At 37.3% G+C, this 12,204-nt stretch overlaps 1 protein-coding gene across 5 annotated transcripts in view; it reads right to left on the bottom strand.

Annotated features, from left to right (window-relative positions):
* Nucleotides 1-716: 716 nt before the first annotated feature.
* The window catches only part of lhpp (phospholysine phosphohistidine inorganic pyrophosphate phosphatase), a 160,499-nt gene continuing 149,011 nt past the window's right edge, over nt 717-12,204 (bottom strand). For 2 of the 5 annotated variants that reach the window (XM_048551147.2, XM_048551146.2), the window contains one exon: nt 721-1,416. In XM_048551147.2, the coding sequence (XP_048407104.2) occupies nt 1,323-1,416 (94 nt within the window). In that variant the 3' untranslated portion in view covers nt 721-1,322. Of the gene's footprint in view, nt 1,417-4,935; nt 5,063-12,204 lie in introns of all 5 variants that reach the window. The other 3 variants (XM_059652917.1, XR_009446955.1, XM_048551145.2) reach the window with 3 other exon arrangements.

Below are 12,204 nucleotides of genomic sequence, written 5' to 3'. Positions count from 1 at the left end.
CATTTCAACAGAGCACATGGAAATTTCCACTCCAGACACAGACATCCATGCAGTGAGTGAGCATCGCAATCAGTAAATTATTACTGCAAGATATATGAATACTCACATATTGGTCATACGCTTAGAGCATCTTATGATGACTGTATGATTTTGTCCTCTATTAAATTTTCTTAAGAATTTTGGCTAGGCTAAGAATTGCTCAAGAACAAAAGTGAATGGTGAAAAGGCACATGGCATCTGGAGTGAATTTTCAATAGAAGAGCATTGTTAATCAAAGACTTTCAAACTTAAATGTATTTAAACAAGGGTTTTTAGATCATCAGATGTTTTTAAGGAAATTGCAAATAGCTGTGAATACAGAGAAACATTTTTGAAGAGCCCAAATATAATATTCTTACTAGAACTGGCCGTGGGACAGCAAGCTGCCTCATCTACAAGGCAAAATAATTAAAATTCTCTCAGTAGCATTCCACCAATGATCCTTCGTAATAAATGTATTCTCCTTCTTTTGACATTCAACCTATTTTGGACGTTAATTCAAAAATTACCAAAAATAATAGTAGTACAGCTACCCTGAATGATACCAGGCCGGGTCAGCAAATTACCATCATTTAAGTTCACACTGCATAGAATATCTAATTTATAGCTTTATTTCCTATTTTAAGTTACATATATGAAATTCAATAACCACAAATACAAACTGAACTGATACCACTTATGCTAGCCGCTAACATGGGCTTCCTTTGGTCTGGCAAATTTGCTTTTGTGATTTATGTGTTCTCTGGTTGTTAGATTCTAAAACTGAGTTGGAGCTTCTTTTTCCTATCACATATGCACCTTTAAAGAGGGAATATAGTTCTCCCAACGAGCTGGGCACAAGTCAAACTCAGTTACAGTAAAACAGAAATCTTGAATATAACTTTTTCATTACATTTTACTCTCTGTTCTGATAATGGCAAATGACAATATCGGTTTATTAGACATTTTTGTCGAAATGAAAAACTTGAATCTTAGATTAAATTATGTTTATTTAAGGTTTTGCAGTATGATTCATAGATGACATAGGTTCATCAGAGTCTACATAAGTATATATAAGTACAGCATTCAGGCAGTCAAAAACAGCTTCTTACAATTCTTTAATCTGATATTTACTGCTTTGCGACAATTACCCAATTCAGAACAATGCTAATTCTGTGAGGGCCTGAACTTTTAAGGGTTGCTCCCTATCTGAACAGCCAAAGGGCAATGAATTTGTAAATTTTTAATGACTTCACATTCTTTGTTCATTGTCAGATGTTTCTTGGATACCAGTATTCAAGTTGCTAGTGTAAATGTTCAAGAAGGATTTTGACTGCTTGTGCCAAATTGTCCACATACCCATCTGCCTTCACTGTTGGGTGCTGTTCGTCACAGGGTCTGTAAATAAAGTCACAGAAAAATAATACACTTATTAGACACACTGTCTGCTTTGTGTTTAATTACACATGTTATTCAGTATCCAAAATAGGCTTTAGTTATTCACAATGTGGATCATATTGAAGCATGATATAAAGTTAATTTTTGAGACTCAGTTCTACGCCAGATATCATCTGGTCTTTTTATTTGTACATGCTAAAATTATCTTCAAATGAAATATTACCATAACTCAACTATGTTGCAAGATATTTCTGCTGGACCAGATCAAAATAGTTCTAATCCAAAACCAGAAGCCTGCAAAAGCTGCTGTAAGATGCCTCTTTGAATTGTCCCCTTTTCTTTTCTCTAGTATAGGAAAGCACCTGCTCCTCCAACTAACCACCTTCTACAGTAACTGTAAGAAACTGGGAACTCAGTAAGGTGATGAAATCACAAGCTCAAATCAACACCATGGTGCCGTTAAATGCGCACTGCTAACAACCGCCATCCGTAACACAGAAAAATACACAAGATACTGTGATAGTAAGGTACTCTCAGCATATGCAAAAGTGTGGAACAACCTTTCTGCTGGCTTGCTTAGCCTGAGCAAGCTGTTTAATGTGGGGACATATAAAGGTGAAGCAGAGGCTAAAGGAAATGATAGAACACAAAACAAAACAAGTATTTAAGTTGAACACGATGACAGGTGTTTGCTAATGGAAGCAACTGTTGCAATAAAAAGGCAAGTGAAATACAGATTTAACATCTCTTTGTAACTTGCCTGTTAAAAAATTTGTTGGCATTCACCTTACATGATTTGAAATAACAGAAAGTAAGGGAATTGCATGGTGTACAGTGATGTGGAGGGTGCAAAAGTGTGAATAAGTTTCAGCCATTGATATAAGTCAGCGTCTTGTATAAGTGGCATTGCTAACAACCACCATCTTCAACAAGGCCATGACTTAAACCAATGGTTGAAACATATTCACACACTTTTGGACCCATCATATTGCAGGTTTCGGCAGAGAGTAGGGGGACTTATGCCTGAGATGCTAAAATGCATTAAGATTCATTCTCATGTCTTTTTAAACCAAACAGATGAAGTATTGCACCTTAAGTATTCTGCAGAACTGTTGGTGAGGATGGTTTTTAAATTAATTATAGAAATATAGTTGTCCTGCATGGAATGAAGTCTTGGAAGCAGAATTCAAACTACATCTTTAGCTGAATGACACATTGGAAAACTTACTTTTTTTCCTACATTATAATCCATTGTGAATGATATTATAAAACAATCATGCAAAATTTTGTGCACATTGCTGAACAGTACAAACATATTGAAAAAAACTGACAGTTTGGCTCAACAATGAAAAAAATAGTAGTAAATGACAGTTTCAAAAAAAACTAACCAGATGGTAAAGGAAACCAGAAATTCATACTGTCTCAGAGAAAAGTAAACTCCCTTTATACTTCCTCAAAGAGTTATATCTCAGCTTAACATAGTCCTACAAGCAGGACCATCTGCACACACCATTACCAAATACCAGCTAAGAACCTGGAATGGCTTACTTGTCAGCAGTTGGCTGAAGTGACATTGCACGTCCCAAGAATAAACAACACATCACTTTCCTACTAAGTATGACACAATTAATTCTGTTTGGAATTTCTCGATCAGCAGGACGGATGTGCAATCTTGCTACTACAAATAGTTGTACAGTATCTTTTTGCACAGTATCTTACCACAGGCGTTCTTACAGCCCTTGCACTGCAAAGGTACACTTGCCTTACTCGATTTACTTAAACCTATTTCCCATTTGCCAACTGACGTTCCTTACGCAATGCCATATTTTAATCATAACCTGTTCACCTGAAAGTTTGTAATACATTTCCTAACGTAGACGTTATCAAATTACTTTTGAAATACCTCCCGATAAGTTTACTGCAATCACTTTATCTATACATTCAGTCACTATAAAAATTCAAACTTGTGAAATTTGACTTTGACAACGGTATGCTGGTTGTCCGTCCCCAAATCAAATATGCTAAATGGGATGTATATCGAATTATGAATTCAACATGTTATGCACAAAAAATATTAAAGTAGCAAATATATAATGACTCTCAATTCTGGAGGTTAGTGGTGTGCATGTGTGCTGGGGTAGGGGTTGAGATTGGTCCTTGAGCCCAAAGCCGTGAAATGGACTTTTTTCCTTTATTATATTATCATGGAAGAACAGCTATTCTGAACTTTTCAATCTTTTTCTTTTTATAGTTTATTACTATGATTATATACTTTTGAAGGTCTACGATGCAGGACTTCATATTTCAAAATTTTTTACGTTTTATTTCCTCAGAATTTGTACTCGAGAATCTGTACTTTGTTCAGGAATTCTACACAGCATTGAGAAAATATCAAAAGAACTTGCTGACATACTTATTTGACTACAAGATTCTGTAATAGCACACAATGCACTTAAAGATGCTGGAACTGATGAAAAGCACAAATGGAAATTCTTGCCTCAATAATCAATCTGTCCAACTGTTCTTCTCTTTAGCGAGTTTTGAGAAGATTTGTAGCTCAGGTTGAGGTTCTGGATGTGAGTTTGCTCGCTGAGCTGGAAGGTTAGTTTTCAGACGTTTCGTGATCATTCTAGGTAATGTCATCAGTGAGCCTCCGACGAAGCGCTGGTGTTATGTCCCGCTTTCTATTTATCTGTTTAGGTTTCCTTGAGTTGGTGATGTCATTTCCTGCATTGGTGATGTCATTTCCTGTTCTTTTTCTCAGAGGATGGTAGATTGATTTGGAGCCAATTTGTTTGTTGATGGAGTTCCGGTTGGAATGCCATGCTTCTAGGAATTCTCGTGCATGTCTCTGTTTGGCTTGTCCTAGGATGGATGTGTTGTCCCAATCAAAGTGGTGTCCTTCCTTATCTGTATGTAAGGATACGAGTGATAGTGGGTCATGTCGTTTTGTGGCTAGTTGATGTTCATGTATCCCCGTGGCTAGCTTTCTGCCTGTTTGTCCAATGTAGTGTTTGTCACATACCTTGCAAGAACTGTGACAAACACTACATTGGACAAACTGGCAGAAAGCTAGCCACCAGGATACATGAACATCAACTAGCCACAAAACGACATGACCCACTATCACTCGTATCCTTACATACAGATGAGGAAGGACACCACTTTGATTGGGACAACACATCCATCCTAGGACAAGCCAAACAGAGACACGCACGAGAATTCCTAGAAGCATGGCATTCCAACCGGAACTCCATCAACAAACACATTGGCTCCAAATCAATCTACCATCCTCTGAGAAAAAGAACAGGAAATGACATCACCAACCCAAGGAAACCTAACCAGATAAATAGAAAGCGGGACATAACACCAGCGCTTCATCGGAGGCTCACTGATGATGTTAGCTAGAATGGCGACGAAATGTTCTTCTCTTTCTTTGGGCTCTATCCCCACTTATCATTTACTCCTCACTCCCTCCCCCCATCCTATCTTCTGCACAAAAAAAATTTTCCCACCTACCATCACAGGAAGGGGCACCGGACCTGAAACGTTAACTCTGATTTTTCTTCACAGATGCTGCCAGACCTGCTGAGCTTTTCCAGCAACTTCTGTTTTCGTTCCTGGTTTACAACATCTGCAATTCTTTCTGTTTTTAGAAAGGTACAGTAGTCTGGCTTGTAAACAAAAATACGGTAATGGTTTGAAAGATATTTAACACTTATTCCTCACAAATGTTCGACAATCTGCTCTCAATTCCATCATGTGGAAAAAACATACAAAACATGGAATTCCACCATTTGTATTTTAATTATCCGAATGAGAATTCCCCCTCAAATCTTAAAGAAAAGCTTTTTTAATAATATAATAGAAGAACAAACAAGAATCATTTGCTTGTCTTTTTTATATATTTAACTTTTAAATTGAAGTTCTTTTTCAACCTTCGCATACACATTTTCCTAATTCTCAACTAATTTTGTTTTTTCTAGTTCTAATTTTCACATCTACCACAATTTAAGTTGAGGTTCAAATTCAGTATCGACTTAGCTAAGAAATTCTAAACATCGATTAGTCAATTTGCATGGAACATACTTATTTTCTGTGCAATTTTCTTTGGCATCAGATCACTTCTCACCTCACTGAGTGCCACCTGTTTCTGGTCTAGTATCTTAATTTTCTTACTTGACATTATTCTTTCCAATTTGACATTGAACCACAAATTGTTTTCACTGTTTCCTAATTGTTCTCTTTGCATCAGTTGTCCCAATTTCTTTCCCGCTTGTCAAAGAACATACTATCTATGGAACATATAAGTCCATGTCCTGTCATCAGAACAGCATAGTTACATTATTACAATACTTCGTATTTCTGACACTACATCACACATTAAACCATTGAAACTGTTAAATGCATCAATGTAAACTGATTTGTTTACACTAATTCTCTGCTGAGTTCCCATTTCCCACTTTGACCACATGTATTATCTTTATCCAGTTTATCCAGGGATAGTTTAATCATCCAGTATCATTACCTCATGTTTCCATCTCTCTAAATTGACTATAAATTTGCTCGATGGCCTCTAATGCACATTGAGATTCGTACCATTTCACACGCTGTTTCTAAATCTATCTAAATCCCATCTGCCCAGTACTTATCATATCCGTTCTCTTTCATTTTAAATACAATAACCAGGAATTTCAAATTGTTTAACCTTACTATTAACAACAAATTACTGTGGATGTTGGAAACCTGAAGGTGCAAAGAGGAGTTCTATGGATTCAAAATGTTTAGTCTGTTTCTCGCTCCACACGTGTTGAGTTTTTCCAGCTTTTTTTCTTTTTTCCTGACCCTTCTGTTTTGTCAATTTTTATATTACCATAATTTTCTTTTTCCTTTACAATCTTACTGTCTTTTATTTTATAAAAGTAGTTTACTTTGTTTGTTCTGTTCCTCCCTTACCGTTAAAATTCTAATGGTATCTTAAAATTTACGCTTATTTTATATTATAATTCTCCCCATGACACTAGATAAAATTCATGGAGAACACTGATCTAACCCTGTTCAGGAAAGTCCTATCCATTCTGTAAAGACCGCTCTTGTTCTAGATTCTTCTTTTTAAGAAAAGAAGACTAGAATAAGATAAAAGTCTGCAGTGACTTTTGAAAAGTGCTACTTAAAGCACTGCAGTATATTGCTTGCTTGAGAAATGAGGATTCAGAAGTTCTGATTATTTAACCAGAAAACAGGAATACACCGAGATGTGACTATCCATTGTCTTAATTCACATAACAAACAGATGAACAGAAAGGCATCTGGTCTAAATGTTTTGGACTATAAAATAGCTAATTTTAGCAGAAGGCAATGGAGCTCACGTCAAATGGCCATAATTTCCTGTGTTAGCACATTGTAATCACTGATCTGTTCTTGGTTGGACTTGGCCTTGCTTGTTTAAGATTTTTAAAATTTTTTTAATGGAAAGTTGCTGAGAGTACAAGTTGCTGTTGTGAGGGAAACCAGGCATCTAAAATGCGAGTGTAAAGGATAAGCAGTGGTACATCTTCTTGACCAGTTTGAGGAGTTGTGAATTTAATAGTGAGAAGAAAGTGTGCAAAAAAAGATAAATAAAGAGAGGGGAAGGAAATACTGGATGCATTGCCAGAAAGAAATGAAACGGTAAAAAACAGGATTTGAATTTTTTAAAAAATCCTCAGCAAAATTAATTCTGGGGATCATAGCAGGTCAGACAGCATCCATGGACACACAGCAAGCTAATGTTTTGAGTCTAGATTACTTTGATTCAGCTCTGATGAAGAGATGCTCTCTGATCCACTGTGATCTCCAGCATTTGTTGCTTTCGGCACAGATTCCAGCATCAGCAGTAAATTGCTCCTTCAACAAAATTAAAACCTGATGAATAAAAGAGACCATACTTGAAACAGTTCACTTTCAGTCCCGGGGGGTTAATTGATAGCACTCAACATTTGTTACGTCCTTGAAAGGGTGTATGAAAATTGAATTCATTTGACATACTTTCTGTGAATTCATTTGACTAACTTTTTATGCAGACTTAGTTCACAAATACTGCACAAATTCTGCAACTTCACACCAGTGGAAATATTTTGACTGGAAGTAAGGGAATATAAAAGTAAAGTTCCATGGACTACGAAAAAAAGAGTTATAGCAAAATTTAAGCTGCATGTTCCAAAGCCATAATAACGAAGGGAGCCAAGTAAAAAAGCTCCAGGAGATGCAAATGGAAAATGAGAAATCCTGAAAACTAAAAGGGAATATTAAAGATGGCTGACAAGTAAACATTAAGAAAACAATACTGGAATTTTTCTATGTACAAAGAAAAAGCTGGATCACAAAGACAAAAATGGACCATCTTGCACTTGAGCAAAGAGATGACAGCGATATTCAAGAAGTAGTTTTCATAAGTTTTTACAAACGACTGAGAGTGTAGGACCATAAATGTTCTCAAAGAAAGGTATCACATGCATAAAAAGTGGAAGTAAAACTAGAAAAATAACCAAGTCTGAATCATCCACATTACAGAATATGTGAAGAGTTGGGGACAATGGAGGAGCCAACCATACATTTTCCAAAAGTGCTGACTGAATGGATAAGGGTCACTAAGTACAGAACAGAATGCTTTGAGGAAACAAAGTAGCCATGAGTGTCCTTTTGGTAGCAGGCTATACACTTGTATGGGGTACAAAATTCCAGAATCTGTCTAAAGCTTTGAGATATCAAAGACAAATGCTTCAATGTTTAATGCACAGTTCCACAGATGGATAATTGAGAATGGTTATGAACCAGGCATGAACTTTAAATATTGTGGGTAATATTAATGCATTCAGTTTTGCTGAATAGGATTTTCCAATGTGGGCACTTGTGAGCAATATGCACTTTCAGTTCAGTCTGGGACAAAAGCATAGTTAAAAGCCTAGTAGCTGCCTGCTAGTGTGACATTTGAAATCTAAGGGAAGTATGTGAACATCCTTTCTGTTCAGCTGAATGCTATGCAGAATGTAACCATTTAAAAGGAAATCTCAGGTAATTCACCAAATCACTGCCCAAATAGCCAACCTGGAGCAGTGAAGAGAGCACAGGGTAAAACCACCGCGACATCTGACATCATCTGTGTCATTAAACTTTTGCAGTAATTGCTATCCAAGTTTCCATGTGTAACCTGGTATGACAGCTAATTCCTACAGCTAGGCCACTGTCCCTGAATTTGCCCTTGTATGGAAAATGTCCAACCCTAAATAGAAACAGACTTTTAAAAAAAAATTAGCCCTAACTTGTCAGGTTTCACTGATTTTTTTTTTAAGAAACCCACTGACTCCTAGGCAGGGTGGTTGAGGGGAAAATGAGAGGAGATAGTTAAAAGCGTTGGACGCCATTCATCAGTCAGACTACACATTTCTTTCGGCTTTGTGCTAAAAACGTTAAGTGAAGACATGAAGAAGACAAGTACCGCAGAAAATGGAAGCAAAGGACAGACCATATTCTGACCACCCCAGGGTGAGTCTGACAACTTTCTGTTCTTTATTTCAAACAATGTGAATCCAGGTCTTGGAGCAAAAAGGACAATTTTTTTTTAATGTAAACTCTCACAGTGAGTCATGAATGTTTACTTTTAACTGCAAAAAAAACACCTCAGTGAAATTACAAGCTTGCTCACAGGGATCCTGAATGTTAACAGAACATGCAGAGAAAAGTCTGCCAAGCAAGTGTACATTCTTTTATCTTGTTACCAAAAGAAAGATTGAATTTGGGGTTGATGTGGAATTTCCATGGCTAAAACCAAAAACAAATCCACTACCATCTGCCCAAGGCTAAGTCACACCTACTGGCTCCTAAATTCCGAGTGCGACAGAACAAAACAGCAATACATCTGAACACAAAGCACTCATTTGTACAAAGAAATGTCACATACGAGTGAAATAGGAGGATACCACATACAGAGCTGAGATCATAGACACATTCACAGCAGTGTGCAGCTTCGTCAGCTTCAGTCACAAGCCAAAATAAGCTTTCCAACAGCTTTTATTCAGTGAAAGATGTCAACTGCATTCCAATTCATTGTGCCACAGAATTTCAATTCTTTTAAAGTAAAACTATCCAATCTGTCTTTAATTGGATTTACTTAGTGTTCTAGGTGGTTGGGAAGAATAAATTTCAACATACAATGATGGTGTTTTCCATCCTGTCTGACACATTCCACAGAGTATATTTAGAGAATGGCACAATGCCTGACTTTGTTCTGGAGTCTAAGGTATTTGTGCCTGTGTTCAATCACGGAGTGACAGAACTATTTAAAGACAGATCAGTCATACAATATTGCTAAGTCTTACAAAGTCAAATTAAAATGGACTGACATATAAGAATGAAGATACTAGATTACTGGGAGAAGACAGACTTCTCAAAATTACAACAAGAGTCCATCAAACTTGACTAATAGGCCAAACCAAAGCAATCAGTTGAAAAGCTTCAACACTAAAAAATGAAACTGAATAGGAAACAGGGGGCTATTGCAGAACAACTCATGCTTGATGACATTTTCTTGCTTACATTGTTAAATGAAAATCAGATTTTACAAATGTTTTTGGTTAGACGTGTAGTTTGTAAGCCATTAGCAAAATTTCTGCAGATTGAAGATTAAGCTTGCCAGTTTATGAAGTGCATTTGTATGTGGTGAAGGATGAAAATGGCCGTTGACAAAAATGCCTGAAGATTAGTGCTGCCAAAGAGAGAAAGATCAGAAATTTTTGTGGCAAGGAATCATTTGATCTGTAGTAAGTCCAAATATTTCATAGGCCACTTCAAATGTGTGGAATTATTAAATTTAAAGTGGATAATTAAGTTTGTTTTGTTTTCTTACCTTCTACTACCATTGACACTGTGGGCCACTGCATTTATTTAAAATCAGCTAAGTGATCTCAGCATTTGGTGATGTATGTATTACAGTATATGGGGTAAAGTATTTTATGAACACCTTCAGGTCAAAAGAAACAATATTATTTTGGGACTTATTCATCTCTGATCACTTTGTGCATTAAATACCATTTAATAGCTATCACAACTAGTAGTGATTTAATTAATGGATTGGTTCAACTGTTAACTAATGTAAACAGGAATCCACAGGCCAACAAATCTTTGAAAAGAATCTGATGCACTGGAACTAAGCCATTAAATTCACCCCCAACCCTCCATGTCTGTATCTTGTTTTTGTGTGTTATTTCTACTCAGAGTTTGACATGCTGTTTGGCCATCAATACAATTTTGGACAAAAACTTTGTTTCTTCACTATAAGCACTTTAGAACATTAACATTCCTTTTGTCTTTTGTTCAAGGACACCTTTAAAACTCTAATCACCCTCATCCTCTAATGTTTCCATGGCCTACCCTTTTTTTCCACATGCCACTTGCCCTTTTTCAATGAATCACACACCTCCTACCATGATTCATGCTCCACCACTCTCATTATTGCATGCAGCATCTTCCTTCATTCACTCTTACCCACCCAATTCCCTCACACCACTAACCCTGTGCTACAGACTCAATCACTCAGAATATCTCACCACCTTTCCCAGACCTGCACTAGCTGCTATGCCACCCCAACTTTAATCTAACCCAATACCTCCCCTTGCTCTCACTGCAGGAGAAAACAGGCCACAGTAGGACAATAGAGAGCCCAGATGGGTGGTGGGGTGCCCAATATTCAGTTTCTTATCTCAGTCACCAAAGGCACAGCAAAGCAAGGCAGTTGTCTGATCTGGTTAGGATACTAATGTTCCAGCTGTCTTTCAGTTTAATAGCTCCAGTTAAAGGAACAGAATATGAACCCAACTGAAGTGTCAGTGATCCCCAGATGATGAGTGGTTTATGCTTTCTTCACATCAGAGCGAACACAAACAGATGCTCACATCACGCCTGCATGTAGCCAGAGGCTGACGAGCACAGATTCTTTTCCAGTTCAGCAGTTTTGTTTTTAGGATGGACTGAAACCTTTTATTCAAAACCACTTGCTTGATTAGGAGCGAGGCAATGGGGTTTGATCAATAGTTTATCATACTTCTCAAGTGGATCCTCACAAGCATAGGCTTCAACAATCAATTTAAACAATGTCACTGCACAATCTGATAATTCAAACTAACACCCTGCTTTAGTATTAAAGAGAGTACAATACTGCATGAGCAACAATGCCTCCTACTACAAACTAACAGCTCAAAAACTGAACTTCCCACCTCTCTGAACCTCCGATCAGCAGTGAGGAAGATTTTGTGCTTATATTTTAAGGGACAATGGGCACAGAGTTGAAATTCTGGAATTAGAGCACATCACAATTCGACCGTCCAGATAAGTGATCTGGTAAAGGTAACATGTAACTGAGATGCCAAATGGCCTCAGGCATCTCTCTCTTTTTTAACTCAGTCCTTGTACAGAGTTTGATCTCAGAGACTGGCATGTTAAAGCTGATGGGTTTGTCCTTCATGGTCAGTGGACAGAATCGACCAAATGTGATCACTGGCCTTTCACTGCTGGAAAGGAGATAGGAACCTGTGATGGTGGGATCCTGGTGGATGGAGGCATTGTCCAGTCTGGCTCCACTGCAATGTTTTCATGTCTCAGCCAAATGATGTTTCAGTTAAAACCTCACGGCTTTTTAAAGGTTGTGGCTGTGATTTTCTAAATGAGTCATTATTCAACGCAGTCAGTTTCTCTGAGCAGTACCTCAATGCAGAGGCAGGTGCTTTACTTTGTACCCCCTGTATGCCAAGTCTG

Source organism: Stegostoma tigrinum, chromosome 20 (assembly GCF_030684315.1).
Source record: "Stegostoma tigrinum isolate sSteTig4 chromosome 20, sSteTig4.hap1, whole genome shotgun sequence".
NCBI lineage: Eukaryota > Metazoa > Chordata > Chondrichthyes > Orectolobiformes > Stegostomatidae > Stegostoma > Stegostoma tigrinum.
Note: the sequence above shows the minus strand (reverse complement) of the source record. Positions and strands in the feature narration are given on the sequence as shown.